This window comes from Macrotis lagotis, chromosome 3, assembly GCF_037893015.1.
Source record: "Macrotis lagotis isolate mMagLag1 chromosome 3, bilby.v1.9.chrom.fasta, whole genome shotgun sequence".
In the NCBI taxonomy this organism is placed as follows: Eukaryota; Metazoa; Chordata; class Mammalia; order Peramelemorphia; family Peramelidae; genus Macrotis; species Macrotis lagotis.
In genome coordinates this window covers 226792285-226816919 of record NC_133660.1, presented here as the reverse complement: position 1 = coordinate 226816919, position 24635 = coordinate 226792285, and the positions used below count along the sequence as shown (strand labels likewise).

The 24635-nt window shown below is 39.2% G+C and overlaps 1 protein-coding gene across 1 annotated transcript in view; it reads right to left on the bottom strand.

Annotated features, from left to right (window-relative positions):
* Positions 1 to 5334: 5334 nt before the first annotated feature.
* DGKQ (diacylglycerol kinase theta) overlaps positions 5335 to 24635 on the bottom strand; it is a 108970-nt gene continuing 89669 nt past the window's right edge. The window contains exons 17-23 of the mRNA XM_074229990.1: positions 22655 to 22803; positions 19135 to 19313; positions 16776 to 16876; positions 16145 to 16291; positions 15508 to 15619; positions 14097 to 14249; positions 5335 to 11281 (exon numbers count right to left, since the gene is read on the bottom strand). Coding sequence (XP_074086091.1) covers positions 11177 to 11281; positions 14097 to 14249; positions 15508 to 15619; positions 16145 to 16291; positions 16776 to 16876; positions 19135 to 19313; positions 22655 to 22803 — 946 coding nt within the window. The 3' untranslated portion in view covers positions 5335 to 11176. The remainder of the gene's footprint in view (positions 11282 to 14096; positions 14250 to 15507; positions 15620 to 16144; positions 16292 to 16775; positions 16877 to 19134; positions 19314 to 22654; positions 22804 to 24635) is intronic.

Sequence of the window (24635 nt, the reverse complement as noted above, 5' to 3'; positions counted from 1 at the left end):
TACTGAAAATATAATGATCTGATCTTGAGCTGGTACAAGCTGTCTCCATCACACTTCTGGTGGAATAGGCAAGAGTCAAAGTCAAGTCAAAGTCAAAGTTGAGTCCAAAAAAATGTTAAAAAAAACTGGAAAGATGGGTTGAATCTAAGATAAAACTAATAAGGATAAATGTGAAAGTTATACTTGGTATAAAAAAATCAAGTATAGAACAGGAGAGATTTGGCAAGAACACAATTTATATGAAAAAAGATTTGAGGATTTTGTTGTGCTTTGGTTCAGAATTGTTTACCAAATGATATGGACTTCAAAAAACTTGCTATTGTTTTTGCTGTTGTTGTTCAGTTGTTTCAGTTATGTCTGACTCTTCATGCTCCCATTTGTTTTTTTGTTTTTTTGTTTTTTAGTTTTTTCAAGGCAATGGGGTTAAGTGGCTTGCCCAAGGCCACACAGATAGGTAATTATTAAGTGTCTGAGGCCGGATTTGAACTCAGGTACTCCTGACTCCAGGGCCGGTGCTCCATCCACTGTGACACCTAGCCACTCCCTCCCATTTGGTTTTTCTTGGCAGAGATACTGGAGAAGTTTGCCATTTCCTTTTCTACAGATGAGGAAACTGAGGCAAACAGGTTTAAGAGACTTTTCTAGGGTCAGTTATGTAAATGTCTGAAGTTAGATTTGAACTTAGAAAGATAAGTCTTCCTCATGGTTCCTCTATACACTGAAGCATCTAGATGCCAGGATCAAATGCAGTAAAAGAGAGGTACAGTGTTCCTATCCCATTGTTGCTGTGGGCAGACCAAAGTGCCATTATGTCTAGTTCTGAGACTCTGGGTTTTTTTGGTTTGTTTTTCTTTCCCCCATTAAAAAAAAGCCAAACTGAATTCTTTGATTATAGTTATTTCTTTGATCTAATGTAACCACATTTCCAATAGGTTGAGAATTCTTTTTTGACACAGATGGTCAAAGTTACTAGGCAAATAAATGTCTTTGTGGACATTGAATTAACTTTTTATTTTATTTTTTCAATGAACAATTTTTAATTTTTCAATGAACAAAGATCTATTTTCTCTCCTTCCACACTTTCCATTAGAAAAAGAAAAAATGAAACCAGAACCTTCAGTATCAAATATGCATTCCCACATGGATATGTCCAAAAAAATCTATCTTGTTCTTCAAGGACATCCATTAGAAGAATGATCAGAATGATGAAAGTAGAAAAATCTTATCATAGATATATCAATTGAAGGAACTAAGTTTTGACAACGGGGGTATATAACATGGTCACCTTCCAATGTATGAAGGGCAGTCCTGGAAAAGAAATAAAACTTTTTCTCTTTAGCATCAAGGGGAAAATAAAGAATTAAGAATAGCATTTTTGAACTTTAAAGGAGCTTTAAAGGAGTTTCTAAGGAGCAAAGTATTGTATTATATATTATATTATAAGAAATGACAAGCAGAATGACTTCAGAAAAACCAGGAGTGAAGTGAAATCAGGAAAACATTGTACACAGTAAAAGCAAGATTGTATAATGTAGAACTGTGAATGACTTGGCTATTCTCTGTAATACAATAATCCAAGACAATCCCAAAGGACTAATGATGAAAAATGCTATCCGCCTCCAGAGAAAGACGTCTGAATACAGACTGGAGTATTGTTTTTCACTTTTCTCCTTCTCTCTCTCTCTCTCTCTCTCTCTCTCTCTCTCCTTTCTTTTTTTGCTCAGGTCTTCCTGTACAAAATATGGAAATGTTTTACAGAACTGCACATGCATAACCTACATCAGATTGCTTACTGTCTCAGGGAAGTGTGGAGGGGAAAATGGGAGAGATAGAATTTTGAATTCAAAATTTCAAAAAATGTTAAAAATTGTTTTTACATGTTTTAGGGAAGAAATAATATATATATTTTAGAAAAGAAGAAGTAGCCTCCAGAAAGAACTTCCCCAGCAGATGTTTCAAGTGCCCTGGAGCATCTGACTATGACTCAATTTACTGATATTTTAGCATATCCACTGGAAAGAAAAGCATACCAAAGAGGATCATTTTTGAAATATTAGGACTAGTCATGACTCTCCTAAATGTCAGCCCTGAATTCAGTGTGGTTACAGAAGAAACAGAAATCCAGAAATGTCCACTTGAGACCTGAGACTAATATTCAGCAAATGTTTATGAGTCTCCTATGGCATCCTTATTTCATGTCTCTTTCTCCCTTGCCACTCATCCCTTACTCAGGCAAATATGCTAAGCAGAATCAGGGTCAATGGTAAAGAACCACTACAAGAAAGTAGAACAGCAAGGGGGTTGGATATTCCATTTGATACCTAATCAGCCCCTGAATAATTGAGAGTTGGCTGTAATTCCTCCCTAAGCTTTTGGGTCACATTCCTGCAGCCTGCTTACCTGCCTCTGTGGCTAATTTTGTAAGACATCTGTGGAAAGAAATATTTTTTCTTTTAAAAATATGAATAGTGAGAAAAACATTCCTGATGATGTTAAAGTTCCATAGCAACTCTTCCTGTGTACATAGACCAAACTTCCTTATAAGTCAACATTGTTGCTGTTTTTATAACAACTGGTCTCTTTTGGTTTATTCATCTCTTACTCCAGTCATGGAAAAAGAAACAAAACCAATTTACACTTTTATTGAAGTGCATATCTGGACTTGTCAAAAGAGCTGAGTCTGAACCCCAATTCAGTACCTGAAATTGGGTAAATCATTGAACCTGCTGACCTTCATTTTTTTACTTTAAGAATACCTGCCCTGGGGTGGCTAGGTGGTACAGTGGATAGAGCACCAGCCCTGGAGTCAGGAGTACCTGGATTCAAATCTGGCCTCAGACACTTAATAATACATAGCTGTGTGGCCTTGGACAAACCATTTAACCCCGTTTGCCTTTCAAAACCTAAAAAAAAAACAATACCTGCTCTATTGGTATAAAGGATCTTGCAAGGACAAAGTGAGATAATATATGGGAAAATATGTAAATTCTTAATATTCTAAAGTTTATTCTAAATAATATGTCCTTTGCCTTGATCTCTTTTTTTTGAAGACTTTTCTGATGTACCTGTTAGTATATTAATTATAGGGAATGTTGCATGTGTACAGATGTTGGAGATCTGAAGTTAACTGGTATTTATCACTGCCTCAAAATTTGCCTTTGAGAAGCTTGAGAGAATCTCTTCACTTCTGACCATTTAGGGGAAAATCCCAGGAATTTTCTTTATTTCCCATTTTCCTGTTCTAATAGACTGACATCTAGAAATATACTTGTGGCTTTTTCTCTACTTGGGTGAATTCTATTCTGTTTTCTGGCAGTTCAACATCTCCACTGGTTCTCAGGGTATAAGACATTCTTGGAAACTCTTTTCAAGATGGGGAATGCAATTCTACACCACCCCCTGAGACTTTATGCCTTCAGCAGGATTACCTAGTTTAGTTTAGGGAGGATTCTTTTTTTCCCCAGGTTTTTGTAAGGCAAATGGAGTTAAGTGGCTTGCCCAAGGCCACACAGCTAGGTAATTATTAAGTGTCTGCGACCGGATTTGAACTCAGGTACTCCTGACTCTAGGGCCGGTGCCCTATGCACTGTGCCACCTAACCACCCCTGAGGATTCTTAACAACATTGGGTTCCATTAACCCTGTTGAGAAGCTCATGAACATAGGGCCCAGCATTAGAAACATCCTATGAGCTAAGGATGCAGGGACAAACTGTTTGATTTTTTGCGGGATGAGGCTTAAAGATAACAGTGAGGGAATCTCCCAGACATTTAAACAAGACAGAACTTTGACTTTTATGTAAATTTACTCATTGTAGAAGTCTGTCTTTAATTCTTGAAGACCATGAAATCAGGGAGGTGATGCAAACCACAAGCGTGAATTGGATTTGAATGGGGGTGGGGGAGCTGGATTGTGTTTAAGTCACCAGCCTCACTTGCTCCTCTGGACCTATCCAGATCCAGGGGGCCAAATATGAATCGGTATGAGTGAAGATGGCCCTGGATGTGAAGTAATCAAGTTAAGTAGCTTACCCAGGGTCACAGCTAGTTAGTGTCTGAGGTCAAATTCAAACTCCTGTCCTCTTGACTCCAAGTCCAATATTCTGTCACTGTACCAGCTAGCTGCCTACCCATTGTAGAAATGCTTTGTTGCTATACTATAGGTCATCCTTCTGCCACAATGGAGACTACAGAGATCACTTGTCTTTCTTCTCTTAATTTATTTTAATTTTTTATTATAAATATATCTTAAAATACTATAGACTTTGGTAGTCTAGTGGTGAGGCAATGAATGGAAGAAAGGAAGTAGGTACTAAGATTGAGCAAGGACCCCATGGACCCACTGACAAGAGGAAATAGTTCTTAAAAACTAATGTAGTTTCAGGGGTGGCTAGGTGGTGGAGTGGATAAAGCACCGGCCCCAGAGTCAGGCGTACCTGGGTTCAAATCTGGTCTCAGACACTTAATAATTACCTAGCTGTGTGGCCTTGGGCAAGCCACTTAACCCATTTGCCTTGCTAACCCCCCCCCCAAAAAAACCTAATGTAGTTTAGTTAGTCCTATGGCCCTGGGCCATACTCTTCAGTATCTACTCACCTATGTTCTTTTATACAGTACAGAGTTTGGAATATCAGATCTGCCCCTCCTGTACAAATTAGTAACCTGGTAACGGTCTTGTGAAAGAGCAGTCAAGACAGACCTATCCACCTTGGGATAATTTAGATGATATCAGGATCCTCCAAAATCTACATTTCTAACCTGAAGGATTCTATCCAGCAGTAGGTAGAAATGCCAGGCCTGGCAAGTAAGACTCTGAAGATCATGGGTCAGGAACCAATATGAAGTAAACCCAAAAAGTGGAAAAGATGGTTGGAGGAAGAAAGAGCTAGACTGGAATAACTCATCAGGGAGACCATCACTAGGAGAAAGAAGCTAGTTGAAATACCAAGAAGATGGGAGTCAACAGTAAAGTTCAGAATTCCCAATTTGTGAGTTCCACTTTTTTGTTATCTTTATGCTGTTCTTATGTACTGCCCCCACCCACTGTTGTTGTCTCCATATTCTGCTGCCTTCGTGAATGAGCCATTGGAACCAAAGCTCATTGATCATATAGTCCTGGTGCCACCCTTGACTTCCTCTTCAAGAACTCTTCTACCTCTTGCTCCTCCTCATGCCAGTTATAAAAAACAACTGTTTTAATCACATGCAAATCTTAATGTGTAACATAAATCAAGGATCCATGATAGATAGATAGATGGATATCAATAGATATTTACATTACAGAAATGTATAGATAACTATTTAGAACTATATAGTTACAGATATATGTATGTATATGTACGTGCTTGTCTGTGTATAAATAAGAATACATGTATGTATGTGTAAACATACATATATATCTGGGAACATGTAATACTGAGGCAGATCATAATCTGTTTCTCCTGTACATACTCAAATCAGGTCACATAACTTGGCCATGGTGATATGACTAATGTCATTGGAAGATTTTGAACCCAGCACTCATTATATCATGCCAGTCTGCTTCTGCAAGTTGTTATCATTATTACCCCAAACCTCCAAGACACAAAGAAGACACCAAAATACAATGGAAATGACCAGTACTGTATTTGTCACACATATAAATTATTTTCTATCTCTGGTACCCATAAATTATACATAGAGTTCAGAATTCAGGTCAGTGCAAAGTGCAGTCAGAAGAAAACCACCACATGGCTACAATGCAAAATATATACAGAAAACAGTCTAGGAGACACATAGACAAAACTCATACTTAAATATAAAAAAAAGAAAAACTTCACCTTAATTTTCTTTGTACACTGACTACAATTGAGAAACAGTAATTTTTATGGATGAGGAACCAACACAGTGGCTTGCCAAGCAACAAGTAGAAACTAGTAACACCATTAATTTTTTTAAGATGAAAAACTGCAAGTAAACTTAGGCAATGAGAATTCTCATACTGGAGGCACATGATGAGGAAAATGATATTCCATCATGGAATGGTTTACAGGTACAATTCATCTGTTCACAGAGTTTGGCAGAAGCTTGAAGGAGGATAGGCAAGAAATCAGAATTGGCAGGTGCAAACTGACTCACTTGGACTGGATCCTAGGCATCAGCCATATGGCTATACTTTTAACACTTCAAAATCAATGTTAGCATATATTGAGGCACTCAGCTTCTCAAACTTGGTTCTAAAGAGGTTTGGTCCAGTCTATTCTTTCCTTTAAATTCTGTTGTTTTTTTTTTCAGGACCATCTTTTCTTACCATGACAAGAAATGGAAAGCATCAGATGCATTCCCCAAAGCCCTCAACTTCATGGACCCAAATCTGTTTTGAGAATAAGAAAATGGATGCCCTGTTTATTGCCAACAGCTGATGAAATAAAGACACCACAGGATTTCAGTTTAGACAGAAAGTATCTAATCTCTGCTCCCTCCACAATCAAAGAGAGCCTCCAGATCAAATTCTCTGTCCCACATCGCAGATGCAGGGGCCATCTGAGTAATACCGAAAGCCATTGTCTTCACACCTGCAGATCTAAAAGTCTGTTATCTCCACAAACTAGTTTGGCTCCAAAAGTAAGGAGAATTATTACATAATCTGTCATCATTCATCAATGTTTCCTAAGCACCTACTGTATACAGACCACTGGTGCAGTTAGAGTCTGTATAATAAAGGGATTCTCTGTTCTTTTAAAGTAGGGATAAAATTTGAGACAGAAATAAAATAACCAAAGATTGGAGTTTACAGGATTCTTTCCATCGGGGTCCCCCAAGAACATCCCATGTATCATTTTTTTTAGCTTTATACATTTTAAAAATTAGCCTTCTTTTTCAGGGGTAACAAGGCAAAGCAAAAACTACTTTTAATCCTTCACATGCTGGAATCCAGGCACAGTAGATTCAGATTAATTTGGGGGAAGGTCAGTCTGAATAGGTGAACAATTCAAATTAGAAAAAAATTTTAGAAAAAAATCAGTCTCACTACTTTCAAGTACATTCAGAAACTCAACTAGTCTCAAAATAAGTAGCCTGCCTCAATGAATTGTTAAGGATTAATTGGATTTTGCTTGTTAATTATCGGCAAATGTGAGCTTCTAAAGTGCTTGAGAACAATTTGTTCTCTTAAGTAGATTAAAAGTTATTTTCCTTCCTACTCAAATATATTTATTTACATTGCTAACTTGTTCAGTAAAGCTATATTCTTAAGTAAACTTTGGCCCACGTCTGGTCCTGACTTACAAATTCTGATCTAGTTCCAAATAAATGGGATTGATTATGTTCCAGCAGCTGGAACTGATTCTTGTAAACCTTAGGGAATGTAAGAGTTGAAAGGGGAGGTCCCATTCCTTCTAGGCCCTAGCCCAGAGAATAACACAAAGTTCATGAAAATACAGATCTCATGTCTGAAAGCACAAATGCCTTAAAGAAGAGAACCCTTAAGTCATTATCTTCCAGTAATATATAAAGGAAAATTAATCTTTGGATTTTTGAAAAATAAAATAATGCTACACATGATTTTCGGAATTAAAAGATCTTTTTTTAGGCAATCATTTCAAACTATCTTGTGCTATTTGACCCTAAATGATTTAACTCCCTGATTGTTCTTTACTTCAAATTCAACTCATCCGGATTTTAGAAAGGTCTCAATTAGTATAAGGATGGAGGAGAATTCTGTAGCTTAAATCTATACAAATGTTCATGTCCTTGCCTTCTACAAAGACAAAACGTCCACTCCTTTAACCCTCAATTTATCAGGTGGCTGAAAACCTCAACCCAACTGATCACACAAGAGAGGGAAAAATTATTTATCCCTCTCTCTCTCAGGATAGAGAATCCTGCTTTTCTCATCTCAAGCTTCAGGATGCCTTCTTCCAACCAAAGGAACTCTGTGTTGGTAAAAATAGGGGTTTCAAAGGCCATATGGGGCTGCTATCCTTGACTGGCTGCCTGAACCCATACTTTGCTATGAATTATTTCCTTAGAAATTGCTTACTTAAGGTAACTAAAATGTAAAAGATTATCTTTGACTTCTCCTAGTATGACAGTGACCACTGCAATCACCCCATCTCTCCTACCTCTGGAAATAGGAGATAGGCTTTTCAGTTTTAGCTATTAGATACAACACATTCTAATGAACGTGAAGACTAGGAGATTGAGAGCTGAGAGAGCTTTACTCCCAATCCTCCCATTTAGGAGCATGGATAAATTATATCCTCTTTCTAGGCCTCACTTTTTCTTCCTTAAATGAGCAGACAAGACTGGATGGTCTCTTAAGTTTCTTTGCAGTTTGTAATGGTCGGTGTTCTCAAATATCAAAAAGTGCCAGCATCCCACTTGCCAAGGGAAGGTTAAGAGGTATCACTGGACAAAGTTAGATTTTAAAACATCTTTTAAAAAATACTTTTTGTGGTGTGCTTGCTTATCTCAGAGCAAACAACCACCGGCTTTCATACAACACTTGAAATGCTTAAATATAGGGGGTTGTCTAGCTCAAGCAGGAAAATTTTAAGTGCTTCATTTGTTCTCCCCTATAAACCCAAACAGCCCTACATTTCCTCCATGTCTACTTCCCCAGAGATGAGAGTGGCTCTTAGGTATATTCTGACAAGATGGACCCTTCAGCTGAGAAATCAAGTACCCTGCTGTATTATAATGTTAATTTAATATAAAAATACTGACCATAAAATATAGAATATGAGATGATAAAAATTGCATCATATTTTAAGCATTTGTAGATAATTTTTTCTATTGAAATATCTCCTTGTTTCTTGAATACTGGGTTGACCTCAAAGACCTGGGGCAAGAATGGCTCTCAGAAGTCATTGGATGAGGAACCTGAGGCTCAGGAGGGGAGTCACACAGAAGTGAGCACTGGCAGTGGGGTACAGCGGGATGGGGGTGGGAGAGGTGGGATCTAACCCATCTCCAGAGGCACTAACACAGGATTAACAAAGAAGGGAAGGGCTTGGTACAAGGTACAGGAAGACTGTGTAACCTCTACCTAAGTTTTGGTTGGATTTAGCATATAGAAATTTTTTTCAAAAATCCCCATTTTTAAGTAAAACAGGCATTTTCAAGTGAAACCTTGGGAGTTTAAATCAGCAATCTGGCAGCCTTATCCTCTATTTCCTGAAAACATATATAGCCCCTGAAAAATGGATCCATCCTTTATTTTGACAAATGTAAATTTTCTAGCCTGCTTCATTAGCACAGCTGGAATAACCATCAATCTGCCCAGGGGTCAACATATTAGAGACACTTATCTAATGAATGCAGCCAGGTCTCCAATGTTTTGTGGCCAAAGCACCATTTTGAAGAAGACCCAGTGGGTACCCATCATATGGTCAATAGCAGCTAAATAGAAGAGACCCCAATGGGATATTTCACCAAAATTGTCTCTGTCACGTTGTGACTACTGGTCCTGACAAGAATACAGAGAGGTAGGGTTTGAGGTTGAGGGGGGTGGGCTAGGTCTGAAAGATGGGATCTGAAACTCAATGCCCAAGAGCCTAGGACACACATCTGTCAGTACCATCAGGGAAGGAAAGACCTAAACACTGTTACAGTTTGTTCTCTCTTGGCCCAGTTCACTATGGGTGTCAAAGGAAAAATTATCTGGCATGGATAGGCCAAATGTTCACATAATATTGCTCTATGTAGATAATAGACTAAGAATTTGGCATAAAACTACCAAGTCAAAGAAATAATGACTTTTCATTGCTAACTCAATCTTCCTAATTGGAGTCCTGAAATCTTCAGAAAACACTTCTAATTTTAGTGCATAGTCCAGCCTCTGGAACCTACACATTTGGCAAGAAATAAGGAAATCTACAGAATGGGTATTTTTCCCCCAAAGGGAAATGTCTTATTCTTTGTGCTAATTTTCATTCTGAAATAGTATAGCATTCTTGGAAGTCCTATTACCCACTGCCTATCCCCTTTTGGGGCTAGATGAACAAATTGTCCACATTGGCCAAGATGCTGAAGAAGGATAGACCAGTAAAAAAAAAGTGGAAAGTAAAGAGGCAAGAAAAAAAGGGACTAGTTACATAGAGAAGGCCATGAAAGGTAAAGACATTATGGTAACATGACCTGGCTGAGCTCTCAGTGCAAAGCCCTCTAGTGGGGATAAGAGGCAATTTGTACAATATTGTCCAAAGGAGAGGACAAAAAAATTGTGCATCAGCATTCAATCCCTCCCCTTACCCTTTATCTTCTCAAAACTGCATCTATTCTTTTTCACTTTCCCTAAATCTTTTCCAGAGAGTATTTCCTGTCTTTAATATTTATTTTAATTCAATGGCACTACTATACATACATTGGGGGGTGGGGTCCCTGGCACCCTTATGTCTATTATTTAAAGAATAGTATGCAGTATCCATTGGAGATGACATCTTTTGTCATCCAATTAGGAATATGTGTATACATTGACCACAGATTCTCACTACAACAAATCTGGCACATGGGAGAGGGGGATATAATAAATGTGATTGATCTCACAAACTCACAAACTCAAACATTCCAAAGGCAGAAGGAACAAACTGCCTAATCTAACTTGTACTACAAATGGTGGCTTTGGACAGGATGTGATCAAACTAAAACTGTTTGGAAGGCATCACCAATTTTCTGCAAACATCCACAACAATTAATAATTTAATGAAAAGTTAGCTTGATGCCAGATGAGTCTGACCTTAATAATGGAGGTCAACACTCAACCTTTTCTGATTCTTGTTTCTGTGGGTACAGTTGTGTGCATGAGAACCCTTTTGTCTTGGAAAAGCATCCTAAGGGTCTGACAAAAAGGGCCAGAAATTGCATTCAACAGAGAAGCAGATGCTTATGGTTTGATCCTTGTGCAAGTCAATGAGTCACCTTGTCCCCAAGCCTACACCGGGGAGAATCTGTTCTTCTTCCAACTTCTTTATGTGGCAAACCTCAAAATGATGGAATAGGTTCCTGAAAAGCCATGGAATGCACACATTTCCAAGCCAAAGAGCACAATGGGTGGATAGGACTTAACACAGGAAACACGATGAAAGGGCATTGATGAGCATGTTATATCAGCAAGCCTTCTTTCCCGATTCCCTGCCCTAGGCCCAGCCCTGGGGTGCACCGGGAGCCATTCATCGACTTTGGCCTTCACACCCTCTTCTATTTCATCTCTCCTTCTAAGCCTCCCGAGCTCTCAATTTTGGGATCCTTCATGCTTCCCGTTCCTTTTTTTGGCTTCTGCTTTGACTTCTTCAGCATGTGAACCTGTAGAGGGAGTGGGAAAAGAGATGAAGGCTGGTCATTAAATTCTGATATAACTGAGTCACAGAATCACTGGACTTTAGAGTTGGAAGGGATCTCAAAGATAATCCAAAGAATCTGGAGGGAGAGAAACTAGGTTTGAATTCTAGTCTCTGATCCTAAGAGCTTTTACAACCTCGGGCATTGTTTCTGACTTCACTAGACCTTCACTGGACCTGAACTGCAAAATGAAGAGGTTGGACAAGATGACCTCTAAATCTAATATTCTACAAATCCCCTCCCTTTACTGATGGGAAAAACACAGCCAGAAAAGGAAAGGGGCTTGTTTAAGGTCATATAACTATCAGCATTATGCTTTTTTTTAATTGATGCTTTCTTTTTTTACCCTAAAGCATTTTTCCATAAATACTCCCCATCCCCAAATCTTCATTGCAATAAAGAAAAGTAGTTAAATCAAAACCAAATGTAAATCATTACATCTGACAGTGTATGTGACAGTGAATATATACAGCCTGCCAGTGGGGTGTTCCACATGTCTACTGAAAGAGTACAGAAAGGGAAGGAGGTAGGGGGGAAGAGGGGAAGGAACAAAAGAATGAAAGCACTTTACAAATATCACATTTGATCTTCACAACAACCCTGGGAGGCTGGTACTCTTGTTATCCTCATTTTATTTCAAAGACTCAGGAAGAGAAAAGCCAACAACACTGCAACTCTGCCTTACTTAAATCTAATTCCTGTGTTAAGTCGTCACCCCTTGATGTCACTGGTACTCTTTGAAAACAAAGGACAAACAACAAAAGTGAGGAAATTGAGACAGATTAAGTGACTTGTTCAGGTCCATAAGTAATAACTGAGGCTTGATATGAACTTAGATGTCCCTGACTTTAGGGTAGTATTCCATCTACTGCTCCACCTAACTATCTCGTCACCCTTTGTTCCTTGGAGCCAAGATTAGAGGTTATGTAGCTATGTACCCTGTTCTCTAGGTTCCTGTGACAATACCTTCAGACACATCAAATAACTGTTTCTGATGTGTCAGGATTCTCATGCATTGAGATATTTAATATAACCATTTCTAGATGAGGTCACATGAAGTCTGATTTAGAAACTAGATCCTAGGAATGGAAGCCACAAGAAAAGGTCACATCTTTTGTCTTTGTAGCAAAAGAACAAAAAGTATGGCAGGCTTAATTTTTCTGTAATTATCAGAAAATAACCTTAAAATCTTAATCAAATAGCACATTCACAAGAGGTCTTGGCTCTCATTAAAAAGCCCTCTTAGTAGGAAGAAAAAGCTTTTTCTTTGCTCCTGAAAGAAAAATGCTAGATTTTTCCCCCTTTGGAAATTTAAAAAATTTCCTTTATTTGCCCTTTGATGTCCTTTGTTTTTATATCACTTTCATTTCTCAATATATTCCTCAGGCAGAGAGCCATCCCTTGTAACAAAGAATAAAAAAGAAAGAAAACGAAAAACAACTTAGCAATATTAACCAATACATCAACCCCAGCCCAGCGGTACATTGGGCTCCACTCTCTGTCTCCAGCCCTTGCAATGAAGAAAGGAGGAGGGGGAGGAGGAGGAGGGAGGTGGAGAAAAATACTGTTTCCCTAACTCATCCCACACCCTGCTGTCTTAATCATCTCGGAACTTGCCTCCTTGATCATGTCCTCTGACTAAGGGACCTATTAAAACACTGTAACATCTTTTAGGTAATGATAAACACATCTCTAAAACATTTCATTTACAATGAATTTTTCTTTACAACCTTGTGGAATCAGCAATGCAAGGGTATAATATATAATTCTCATTTTTATGGCAAATGTATGACTTCTCAAATCGAGCATTGTTGTCAGATCCCCAGAGATCAGCTCCAGAGCTCCAGCTGCATCAACAAAATCAAGGGCAATAAAAGTGAGAAAGAGTTGGAACCATGTTTCAAAAGAAGGGGGGATGGCTATTTTGGAAAAATGAGGATTTTGAAAAAATATTCCACAAATCAAACTACTCATTCACATCAACCTGTCCCAGAAGAGCCTAATCTATCAGGTTTCACAAGACTAATGAACCAATCACCTCTGCGGACAACTTTGGATATCCCTCCTCCATGAAATAGGTTAAAATATGGAACAACTTACCCAATTAAGTGGCTAGTAAAATTCAAGGCTGGAACTGAAATCATGGTCTTGTGACTTGTTCAATGCCTGAGAGTTACTCTTATGACCAACTCTGGCACTCCCATCTGTCATTTATTACCTCCCATTCTAATGTTAGCTTTGCCATTGACTAGGATGAACTTATAGATTACTTTGCCAATCTATCTCTGTCTCGTTTTCATTGCTTAAAGAGTTAACAGTGGCTCTGCTTCCCTCAGAGATTTTCTATGAAAGATGAAATGAGCTGAAAAAAATGTTGAAAACCCTTTGAAAACTACTTTACCAGGAAAACACATTCACTTTAAAGAAATAATAGCCATGCTCCAAAAAGTAATAAAAAGAGTCATGCTCTAACAATAGAGCAGCTAGGTGGAGCATTGGAAAGAGCACTGGCCTTGACGTCAGGAGGACCTGAGTTCAAATCCAGCCCCAGATATTTACTAGCTATGTGACCTTGGGCAAATCCCTTAACCCTCACTGCCCTGCATCCAGGGCCATCTCCAGTTGTCCTGATTCCTATCTGGCCACTGGACCCAAATGGTTCTGGAGGAGAAACTGAGGCTGGTGACTTAGCACAGCCTCCCCTCACTCAAATCCAAGTCATGGCATTGCCTCCCTGATGTCATGGTCTTCTTCCAGAACAATGGATAAACATCATTACCTTTGGTCCAGCAGCAGAAATGATTATGTGGCCTGGGGACTGAATCCATGGCTCCCCATCAACTTGTACTGGGATTGGCTTGAGGAGGGTGACCCGGAAATAGGAGCCTTGGGCAATTCGGATCCCTGACCGTAATCCCCCCTGCACTTGGCCCTGTGAAGACGAAGAGACCTATTCAGTGAGTCCAATCTTTGCAGGTAAAAAGCAAAATTCTAAACTGATTTACATAAGGTAAGAATAGCAAATACCCATAGAGATCTACAAGAAATACACTTGGAAGAACCTCCTTAGTCCTCATTGCCCCTCCACACCCTCCCCAGCCTTCAGGACTCAGTTCATATTCAAATCTCCCAAGCTGGGTGTGAACAGGACAAGGAGGATATTCCCCAGGTGGAGAGAGCAGAATAAGCAGGTACAGAGAGAATGAAGAGGAGCACAGTCTAGTTGGGAAGGTGGGAAGGATGAAGAAGGAGATGGAGTAGATTGTCAAAAGCTGCAAACTGCAAGGTGATGATCTGGGATTTTATCCCAGTGAAGAATCATGGGTGCTTTGGAAAGCAGAGAGTTCTCCCTGAACTCACCAGCTGCCATGTGTTTGGATCAACTCTTGTTTTTCACATAATACACATAAACATAAAATAAAGATCAGGAATATAATTTATTATGCAAAAAATAGGGGTAGTAATCATCATCTCAGATAAAGTTAAAACTAAAATGGATTTAATCAAAAGGGAAAAATAGGGAAACTTAATCAGTATTGTTTTAGTCTATTTAAAATAACTAGATAGTATAAGGTAGAAATATTGTCATGGTAGAGAAAATGATGAGCTGTTGGATTTAGAAAAATATGAAAATCTTGGATTTCTGAAGGAAGATGCTATACATCTCCAGAGGAAAGACATTAAGTAGAAATAAGCATAGTATGGTCTTACATATTTATGTATGATTATAGATATCTATGAATATGTATATGGATGTATATATGTGAACATATAAAATGTGTTCATATGCATATATATATATATGCATGTGGATATATATATCCATGCTTAATTGGTGGTGGGGAATGGTTGAGAAAGGGGAAAAAATAAAGTAAAAAATGTATAGCAGAAATCTACAAGGAAGCAAAGAAAAGATGGGTAATTCTGAACACAATATATAGTATTTACTATATTGGCTTTTTTGAAATGAAAATTTATTGCTTTATATTTTGAATTCTCATGTTTTGCTGTGCACTTGGAATTTTTTTGCATTTAAGATTAAAATTTTTAAAAAGAACTATTAAAAATGCGAAAAAGACTTTCTCCCTTCCCCTCCCCTCCCCTACCTCTGAATCCCAGAGAAACCCAATTATACTTTATGATCCCTACCACAGTAATATGAAGTAAATACTGCTTCTCAGAGTACTCACCATGTGAACGACACCTGTCACCCCAACCACCTCCAGCAGGCCATCATCAATCTGTGGCTTCTCAAACCGAGCATCATTATCAGACCCCCAGAGATCAGCTCCAGAGCCCCAGCTGCATCAACAAAATCAAGGGTCATGGATGTGAGGAACATCTGGAACCATGTTTCAAGAGAAGTGGGGGCATTGGCTATCTTGGAAAAAATGAGACTTCTTTTCAAAGACTCCACAATCCAATTGACTCATTCACACTGACTTGCCCCTGAAGAGCCTAATTTCCTGGGTTTCACAATCTATTCTGAGGACCACTTTGGCTATCCCTCCTCCTTGAAGCCTTCCTTGTCTCTACAGTTGGAAAAATGACCATCTCCACTATCTCTGTCATCACAGAATTTCTCAGGCTGCTTGGCATTTTCTGGGCACGTCATCTAACTTTATTATTAATTATTATATGACATTATTAAGCTTATGTGTGAAATGTTTTGGCCCTCTCCGAAGAGGTCAGAGAACATGTGACTGCTCTTTGCTTTCGTATCTTTGGTGCTCTGCACAGGCAGGTTTCCAGGAAATGTTGATGGTTTTCATTGCACAAGCTCCTGATTGGGGCCTGCTGACAAACAGCAGTTGGGACACTTGTTACCTGGGGATGTTGAGGAAGATCAGTCCCTCAATGCTGGGCAGTTCTATGTCATGCTGCTCTACTTGAAGTCGGATGTCCTTATGGAGGTTCCTGGCGTGGCTGATTTTCTGTAGTCCGACTTTAACATACACCCCTTTGTTGTGGAACCTAGAGACAGCAAACAGTCTTACCTTCACCTCCAACTCTCCCCCATTACCAGTGTCTTGAATCAAAAGGGAGAGGACATAAGCTGTTTGATCTCCCTGATACTACTGAGTTATGTGGGAATCTCTTAAAGGGAAAGGAGGAGGGAGGGAGGAGACAATAATCCTTTATAAAGCATCATTATAGGCTTGGCACATAAAGTGCAAAGTACCTTATAGATATTATCTCATTGGATCCTCACAACAACCCTGCTGTTATTATCAAAGTTTTACAGATGAGGAAACTGAGGTGGACAAGAGGCTATGTGACATGTCCAGGGTCACACAGCTAGTAAATGTCTGAGGTGAGTCCCATCCCAGGCCTTAAAAATCAGGGGACTCTAAATCGCTGATCCTAAGATCCTAGGGTGGCCAAGACAGGATAAATTTTACTTTGCCTTTAGTCACAAGCTTTTGGTCATGGGCTTTAGAAAGTTCATGATGACTACCTGCTAGTAAATTTGCCTGGCTCCTCTTCTCTTGCATGGTGGAAGCCCAAACTCAATTCTGCATCGATTCCAATTCCACAATAATTATTCATCTGTACGATCTTGGGAGGGAAGGGGAAGCAGGGGGCGGGAGAGAGAGCACAAAAGTCAAAATGGAAATATCACTTCAAGGAGCCATAAGACTCTTGACCATTTCTGCTGCTCTCAAGTTACTACCCCTTCCTTATTGCCCTATTGCCCGGGACAAAAACAATGCCACAAAAGAAATATAGCTGATTTTGGTCTCTTAGGGTGAAGCTGAAGCTGAGGCTTAGAGACCGCTCCCCCTCAGGAAATAGATTAACTGACCTCTCCCACCTCCTTATACCCTATACATCAGACCTGGACTGTTATAGCAACTTAGGACCTGGTCTCCCTGCCTTGACCCCTCCCATCCAACCCTCAATCCTACTCATCTGTCTCATATAGCATTGTCAGTTTGCCCCTCATTCAACACTTACCCTCTCTTGCACAACCCAGACAGTGAAGAGAGAGCTGGAACCTGGGAGCCCCCATTAGTGACCCTAATCAAGTTAATTTACTTCTCTGAACCTCAGTTTTCCCCATGTGCCAGACACTGTGCTAGTCCTAGATACAAAAACTAAATGGAGATGGTGCTAAGAAATATAATGTGTACACAAGTAAATAAGAAAGCATATGCAGTGTAATTAAAAGAAAGAATGCTATTAATAGGGTAAAGGAAACTTATGAAATCAGGAAGCACCTCATATAGCTAGAGGCATCTTGGATGTGCTCTGAAGGAAGTCAGAGAAGCACAGGTAAGCAAGGAGTCTTTTAAGCTCACCATGCCCAGGGGACAATTTGGCATCAAAAGCACCAAAGCAAGAATGGAATTATGCATACAGAAACCAGTCAGCAGGTCAGTCTGCCTAGACAAGAGAACATATGAAGAGGACTAGGGGAAATAAGATTGATAAGTTTGGTGGGAGTCACACTATGAAGGGCTTTAAATACCCAGGTTGAAGACTTTGTATTTTATTCAAACAAAAAGAAACCATTGAAGATTTCTAAGTAACAGAATGATGAGGCAGGTCTATGCTTTTGAACTAGCCATAGGCAACTCTGAGGATGGCTTGAAGACCAATATTGCAAAAGTTTAGGCAGTAGATGACTAGAATAGAGGCCTTGTTTGCAAAGAGAAAGGAGGGTCATGAGAATGTTGAGGTGGCAGGGTAGACAAGGGTTGGCAGCTGTTTGCCATGGGCATTGAGGGAGAAGGAAGAGTCAAGAAGACAAACCTGGAAGACTGGAAAGATGGTGGTAGCGTCATGAGGAGGGATGAGTTTGGGAGGGAAGTGGGAACTATAATTAATTCTACTTGGAACATGATGAGTTTGAGATTCTAGGAGATGTCCTTCCTGATAAAATGCCAGTATAATGGGAAGAGTAATGCTTACATGATCTACCTCATGGGATTGGGGTGAGTGATGCCATTTTGCAAAGGATAAAACTAGTACTTTTGGAGGGGGAGGGAAGGGAGGGGATAATACAGCTGAAATAGGAGATAAGTTATTAATGTAATGTCTACTGTGTGCATAATGCTAAGCAATTAATGCTTTTGAAAAAACCTTTTGAGAAAAGCCATTATTGCATTGTAATCTAGTGTTTGACAAACCCAAAGACCCCCAGCTTGTGGGACAAGAACTCACCATCTGACAAAAAATTCTGGGAAAACTGGAAAACAGTTTGACAGAAACTAGATAGAGACCAACATGTTATACCATATACCAAGAAAAAAAAACTCAAACATGGTCTCAAACTGGGTTTGAATTTGGGCTCCAGCATTTATTGACTGTGTGACCACAGGCTGTGTGCCTCACTTTTCTGTGTTTCTTTTTCTTTGTCTGTGAAATGAGGGGATTGGACTAAGTGAACTTAAAGATCCCCAGATTTATGGTCCTATGATTTTTCCAGTGGTGCCCAAACACTCTGGACAAGTGGACCTTTTAAAGATTATTTCTCACTCATGACAAGACAAAGCTTTTTTTTTCCAATAAGGAAATATTTTTTGGCTAACACCTCACCATATTTGAATAGATAGAGGGATGTGAGAAAAAAACTAAGTATTATTAGTTATGGTGACTATTCATGTTGACTTTGAGGACCTCATTTTCTTCATCTATAAAATAAAGGTGTTGAACTAGATAATCTCTACAGTTCCTTTCAATTCTATCTAACATCTTAAATCCTGATCTCTCCCTACTCTATCATTTCTATGGGTCCCTTTCAGTCCCAAATAAATCCAGAATCCAGATGGATGAACAATTATTGCATTATTTCAGGTGATGAAAAAGAATACCTTTGGGGGCTCTGGATCAACCATCTCATTCTCAGTGTTCTCAACATCCTGAGCGTCCAGAAGGATTGTCCATCGGTCCATGAGGACCTCGTCAGCTTCCTCCACACTCACCAGAATGGAGAATGGGTCCTCCCCGCTGTAACCTGCTCCCCAGCGCAGCACTCTACCCAAATCATTACCTGGGAAAATAAGGAGGCACAGATACACACAAAGGAAATAACTATTACCTTCCAAGTCCTAAATGAGTTTCCAAAGTCAATAACCTGAGGTATTGTCCCTTCTTCCAATAGCTCCTCTTCATCTACTTTTTTCTCTAGTTAAATTAAAGGATTCACCAGATCCTCCAACATATTCAAGAAATTCTCCCTTTTTTTTGCTCTAGCCCCCCTTCCCCTTTATACCTAGAATCACTCCCCATTCCCTATTTCTGTCCATGTAATCCTTATTATCCGCTGAGTAACATTTCATTTTTTTTAATAAATTCAATTTTATTTTTATTTACAGTTCTGAATTTTCTCCTTCCCTTCTTCCCCTTTCTCATCTACTGAGAAGGAAAGGAAAACAAAATCTGTTACACATACATATACACAGTCCATGCAAAAGAAATTCCCTTATTACTCATGTCCAAAAAAGAAAGAAAAAATAAAAGAAAAATATGTTTCCAATCTGTCCTCTAGGTCCATCAGTTCTCTATTTAGAGGTGGATAGTATGTATCATCAGGAGTCCTTTGAGCTTATAATTAGTTACTGTTTTCATCAGACTCCCAAGCTTTTTAAAGTTGATTATCTACCTTATATTGCTGTTACTGTATAAATAATGCTCTTGATTCTTCTTACTTTACTTTGTATCACTTCTGAAACCATCCTGAAGTATACTTGAAATGAGGGGATGAGAGGAGATGAGAGACTGAACCTTGGGAAACCTGAGTCTTGCTATGTGGCCTCTGGAAAATCTCACTTCCTTTGACTTCAGGATTCCTCTTCTAGAAATGGAAAGGGTTGAATTACAGGAACTCTAAGGTCTCTTCTTTCATCATCAGAAATGTTCTTTCACCTTATGCCTCTTTTGTGTATTTATAGTGTATGTGTCTAGCATATGTCTTACTCTTCCCCCTCTTCCTAGTAGATTGTGAAGACTCCTTGATGGCTGGAACTATGTCTTATTTCTCCTTCCACCTCCATCAGTACAGCCTAGAAATATGCTTGCAAAGAATAGCCACTCAACAAATGAACAGGTAGCCACCGAAGGTGGGATTCCCATAGCAATCTGGTTGTTACTGCTTTTGTTACTGTTGTTGCTATTATTCAGAGTTTTTATTCATGTCCAATTCTTTAGAACCCCATTTGGGGTTTTCTTGGCAAAAGAACCTTGAGTAGTTTACCATTTCCTTCTCCAGTTTGTTTTCACAGAGGAGGAAACTGAGGCAAAGAGGATTAAATGACTTGCTTTGGGTCATAGAGCTAATAAGAGTCTGAAGCCAGATTTGAACTCAGGATGAAGAGTGTTCCTGACTCCTGGATCAGCACTCTATCATCTGGGTCCCCTGGCTGCCCTGTTATTATCTAGAATTCCCTTACAGCAGCATCCCACTGGCCCTAGATCTTGCTAAGGACAGGGCAGATACTGGACCTATGATTTCACTGGTATCATACACTCAGATGAGAAAACTCCTGTTTGAACAGGTTAAGTGAATTTCCTGTAATTATTAAGTAAGCCATTATTTCCTCTCTAAGACCTTGATGCCTCTTAAAATACAAATACTTCTATGGAGGAAAGGCAGAGCTACACTTTGAACTCTTCTCAGTTACAAACACTTCCATACTTCAGTGTGGATGAGATTCCATTCCTTCTTGAATCTCTGGCATCCTTGAAATCATTACTCAGGTCTGACCTCTATAGGAATCCTTTCTCTAATACCAACACACTTTCTAAGTGTTCCAGCCCTCTTGAATACTAAGCCTTTAGGCCATATTCATATTAAATATATATGGAATTATGAAAAGTATTGAAGTATTAAAAATATGTGAACTATTATTTTTCTATAAGTTGCTAGTTCTCCTATTTCCAAATACACTTTGATGCACTGCATATACTTTGAGCCAGCAATATCACTACTAAGTCTGTATCCAAAAAAGATCATAAAAAAGAGGAAAGGATCCACATGTACAAAAATATTTATAGCAGTTCTTTTTGTGATGGATAAAGAACTGGAAATTGTGGGGATGCCCAACAATTGGGGAATGGCTGAAGAAATTATGGTATATAAATGTGATGGAGTACTATTGTTTTGAAAGAAATCACAACAATTGGGGAATGGCTGAAGAAATTATGGTATATAAATGTGATGGAGTACTATTGTTTTGAAAGAAATCACAAGCAGGTGGACTTCAGAAAAGCCTGGAAGGACTTACATGAACTGATGCTGAATGAAGCGAGCAGCACCAGGAGAAGATTGTATACAAATTACAACAATATTATGTGATGATCAACTTAGCTCTTTTGAGCAATACAATGATAAGACAATTCTAAAAGGCTTGTCTTAAAAAATATCCATATTCAGAGAAAGAACTATGGAGGGGCAGCTAAGTGGTGCAGTGAACAGAACACTGGCCCTGGAGTCAGAAGGACCTGAATTCAAATCTAACCTAGCTGGGCAAGTCCTAGGGAAAGTCACTTAATCCCATTGCCTTGCAGAAACAAACAAACAAAATAGAACTGTGGAATCTGAATTCAGACCAAAGCTTAATTCACTTTTTAAAATGTTTTATTTTTTCCCTTCTCATAGATTTTCACTTTTTTTCTGATTTTTCTTTCACAATATGGAAATATGTTTAACATGCTTATACATGTATAACCAATATCATTACACATTATCAAGGGAAGGGAAGAGAGGGATGGAGGAAGAAAAATGAGGAACTTAAAAGCTTACAAAAAATGTTGAAAATTTTTTATATGTAATTGGAAAGAAATATAAAATATAATAAATAAGTAATAATGAGCAGGCAGATTTCAGAAAAAAAGCTGTAAAGAACTGATGCTAAATGAAGAGAGTACCAGGAGAACATTGTATACAGTAACAACAATATAGTACAATGATCAACTATGATAGACTTAGCTCTTTTCAACAAAAATAAAATAATATTAAGTGCATAAAAAATTACTAGTTCTCATTTTCACTGTATATGATTCATCAGTAGATGAACTCTGAACTTTCAGGAGAGTTTGAATTTAGGCTATGATAATACTGTATATATGAGGTTACTTCTCCTTCTCTGGGCCTCAAGATTTCTCTTCAATAAAATGAGGAAAACAACATATTTCACATGGTTGTTGCCCACAAAGCATTTCATAAATCTTTAGATGCTACAGAAATGAGGAGTGAATATTCTAACATGGCTGTTTTCACAGTGCCCCTGCTTGTTGCTGCTCATCATGAAATGATTCTCTTTTCCTCATCCCCCAAGGTGTTACTCTGTCCCACCTTCATTCCTCACACATCCAGGGTCTGAATGTGCTCACCTGTGCCCAGAGGTAGGATGGCCACAGAAGGTTCTGGGCATGCCAGTTTGTGCCGGATCTCTTCCAGGGTTCCCAGCACCCAGCCTACGGTGCCATCACCACCGCATACCAGGACCCGGAAGCAGGGGACTTTGGAGAACATATGAAACCTTATTAGAGAAAGAAAAAAAAAGCATCTCATTTACTCTGGAACTCTAAGGCAGCATCAAACTCATTCCTAATAAATTCTTACTCCTAAATCATCATTGTGAGCAGAAACTTCTTCATTTAAATACAGATCTGATTATACTTTTTTAATTACCTAGGAATATTTACATAAGAAACCAAGGAAATGGTCAAGCATGATGATGCCTGAATAGAAATTCAACATTCTACATAGGAGGACAGTCTAGTAAAGAGTAGATGGCTAGGGGCGACTAGGTGGCATAGTGGATAAAGCACCAGCCCTGAAGTCAGGAGTACCTGGGTTCAAATCCTGTCTCAGACACTTAATAATTACCTAGCTGTGTGGCCTTGGGCAAGCCACTTAACCCCATTTGCCTTGCAAAAAAAACTAAAAAAAGAGTAGATGGCTAAGGGGCAGTTAGGTGGTACAGTTGGAAGAGCACTGATTCTGGAGTCAGGTAGATTTGAGTTCAAATCCAGCCTCAGACACTTAATAACTACCTAGTCATTTGACCTTGGGTAAGTCACTTAACCCCACTGACTTGCAAAAAAAAAAAGAGTAGATGGTTAGGAATCAGAATGCTTGGATTCAGAACCTGGATATCACCAAGTCAACAAGTGACTTGAATTAAGTCATAGCATCAGAGTATCTTAAGGCTAGAAGGGATCTTTAGTAGTTCATCTAGTCACTCTCCTTCTGAATTTTCTTTTCTTCATAATATCTGATAATTAGCATTTATACAATGGTTTAAAGCTTGCAGAGTGTGATTTCATTTGATCCTCACAATGACCCAGGGAAGAAGGTGCTATTATGATCATACTCATTTTTCAGATGAGGAAACTGAGACTCCCCCCCCCAAAAAAAAGACTAAGGGTGTCATGGTAATGGGAAAAACAGTTCTGATCACATTTCACACACCTTGCTCTTCAGAGGGACACCTACAGTCTCAGGAGAAAAAAAACTCAGAAGGAGAGAGCAGTATGTCATCAGTTTTGTTCAAGAGGTTTTTGTTTTGTTTTGTTTTGTTTGTTCAGTTCTTCGGTGCCCAGGAGACAAGATCATGTGACCCCAGTCTCTCTGGGCAGAAATCTGAATACTTTAAACTGTCCTTAAAAGTTCAGTCGATGAATGACAAACAAGAGGCTTCTATTCTCTTAAATTGGCAGGAAGAACATGTCAAAAGAATTCCTGACCCTAAAAAAACCTTAAGTGTGTTTATAGCTGTCTTCTCTCTTCTGGTCTGCTCCCTCTGCCATCCATCAGGGCCTCTGAGACCACATCAGACCCCATAAAGCTCCTAACCCATGGGCTAGTCAGAGTCTATGGTAGGGATGTCTACATCCAGAGCTGGCTACCTGCTACCTGCTCAGGCCAAGAGCATAAACCTGAGTCCTGCCTACATGGGCTGAGGCATTCTGGCCTTCCTAACATGTATATGAATAACCCTGGCTCAGCCTCTTACTAAATGCATGATCCAGGACTATTAATGTTTTTTTCTTGAGTCTCAGCTGGGAGATTGGACTGGATGATCTGAAAAGTCCCTTCTGACTCCAAGTCCATGGCTAAGACCCTAAGAAGATTGTGTGGCTCTCCAGTTGGAGGCTAGCTTAGCACAAACAGAATCTTATTCCTGGAAACATAGATTAAAGAGCCTCATCATGCATGTAACATACTCTCCCCCATTTCTATTCCTCTGCTCCCACTCAAGGCTAGCAACAGCAGATCTATGAGAGAGAAAGAATCATTCATTCTTGGACCTTCCTGGTACCCACTAAGCAGTGGGGTTATGGGGGAGCCCCTCCTGCAATCTAGAGC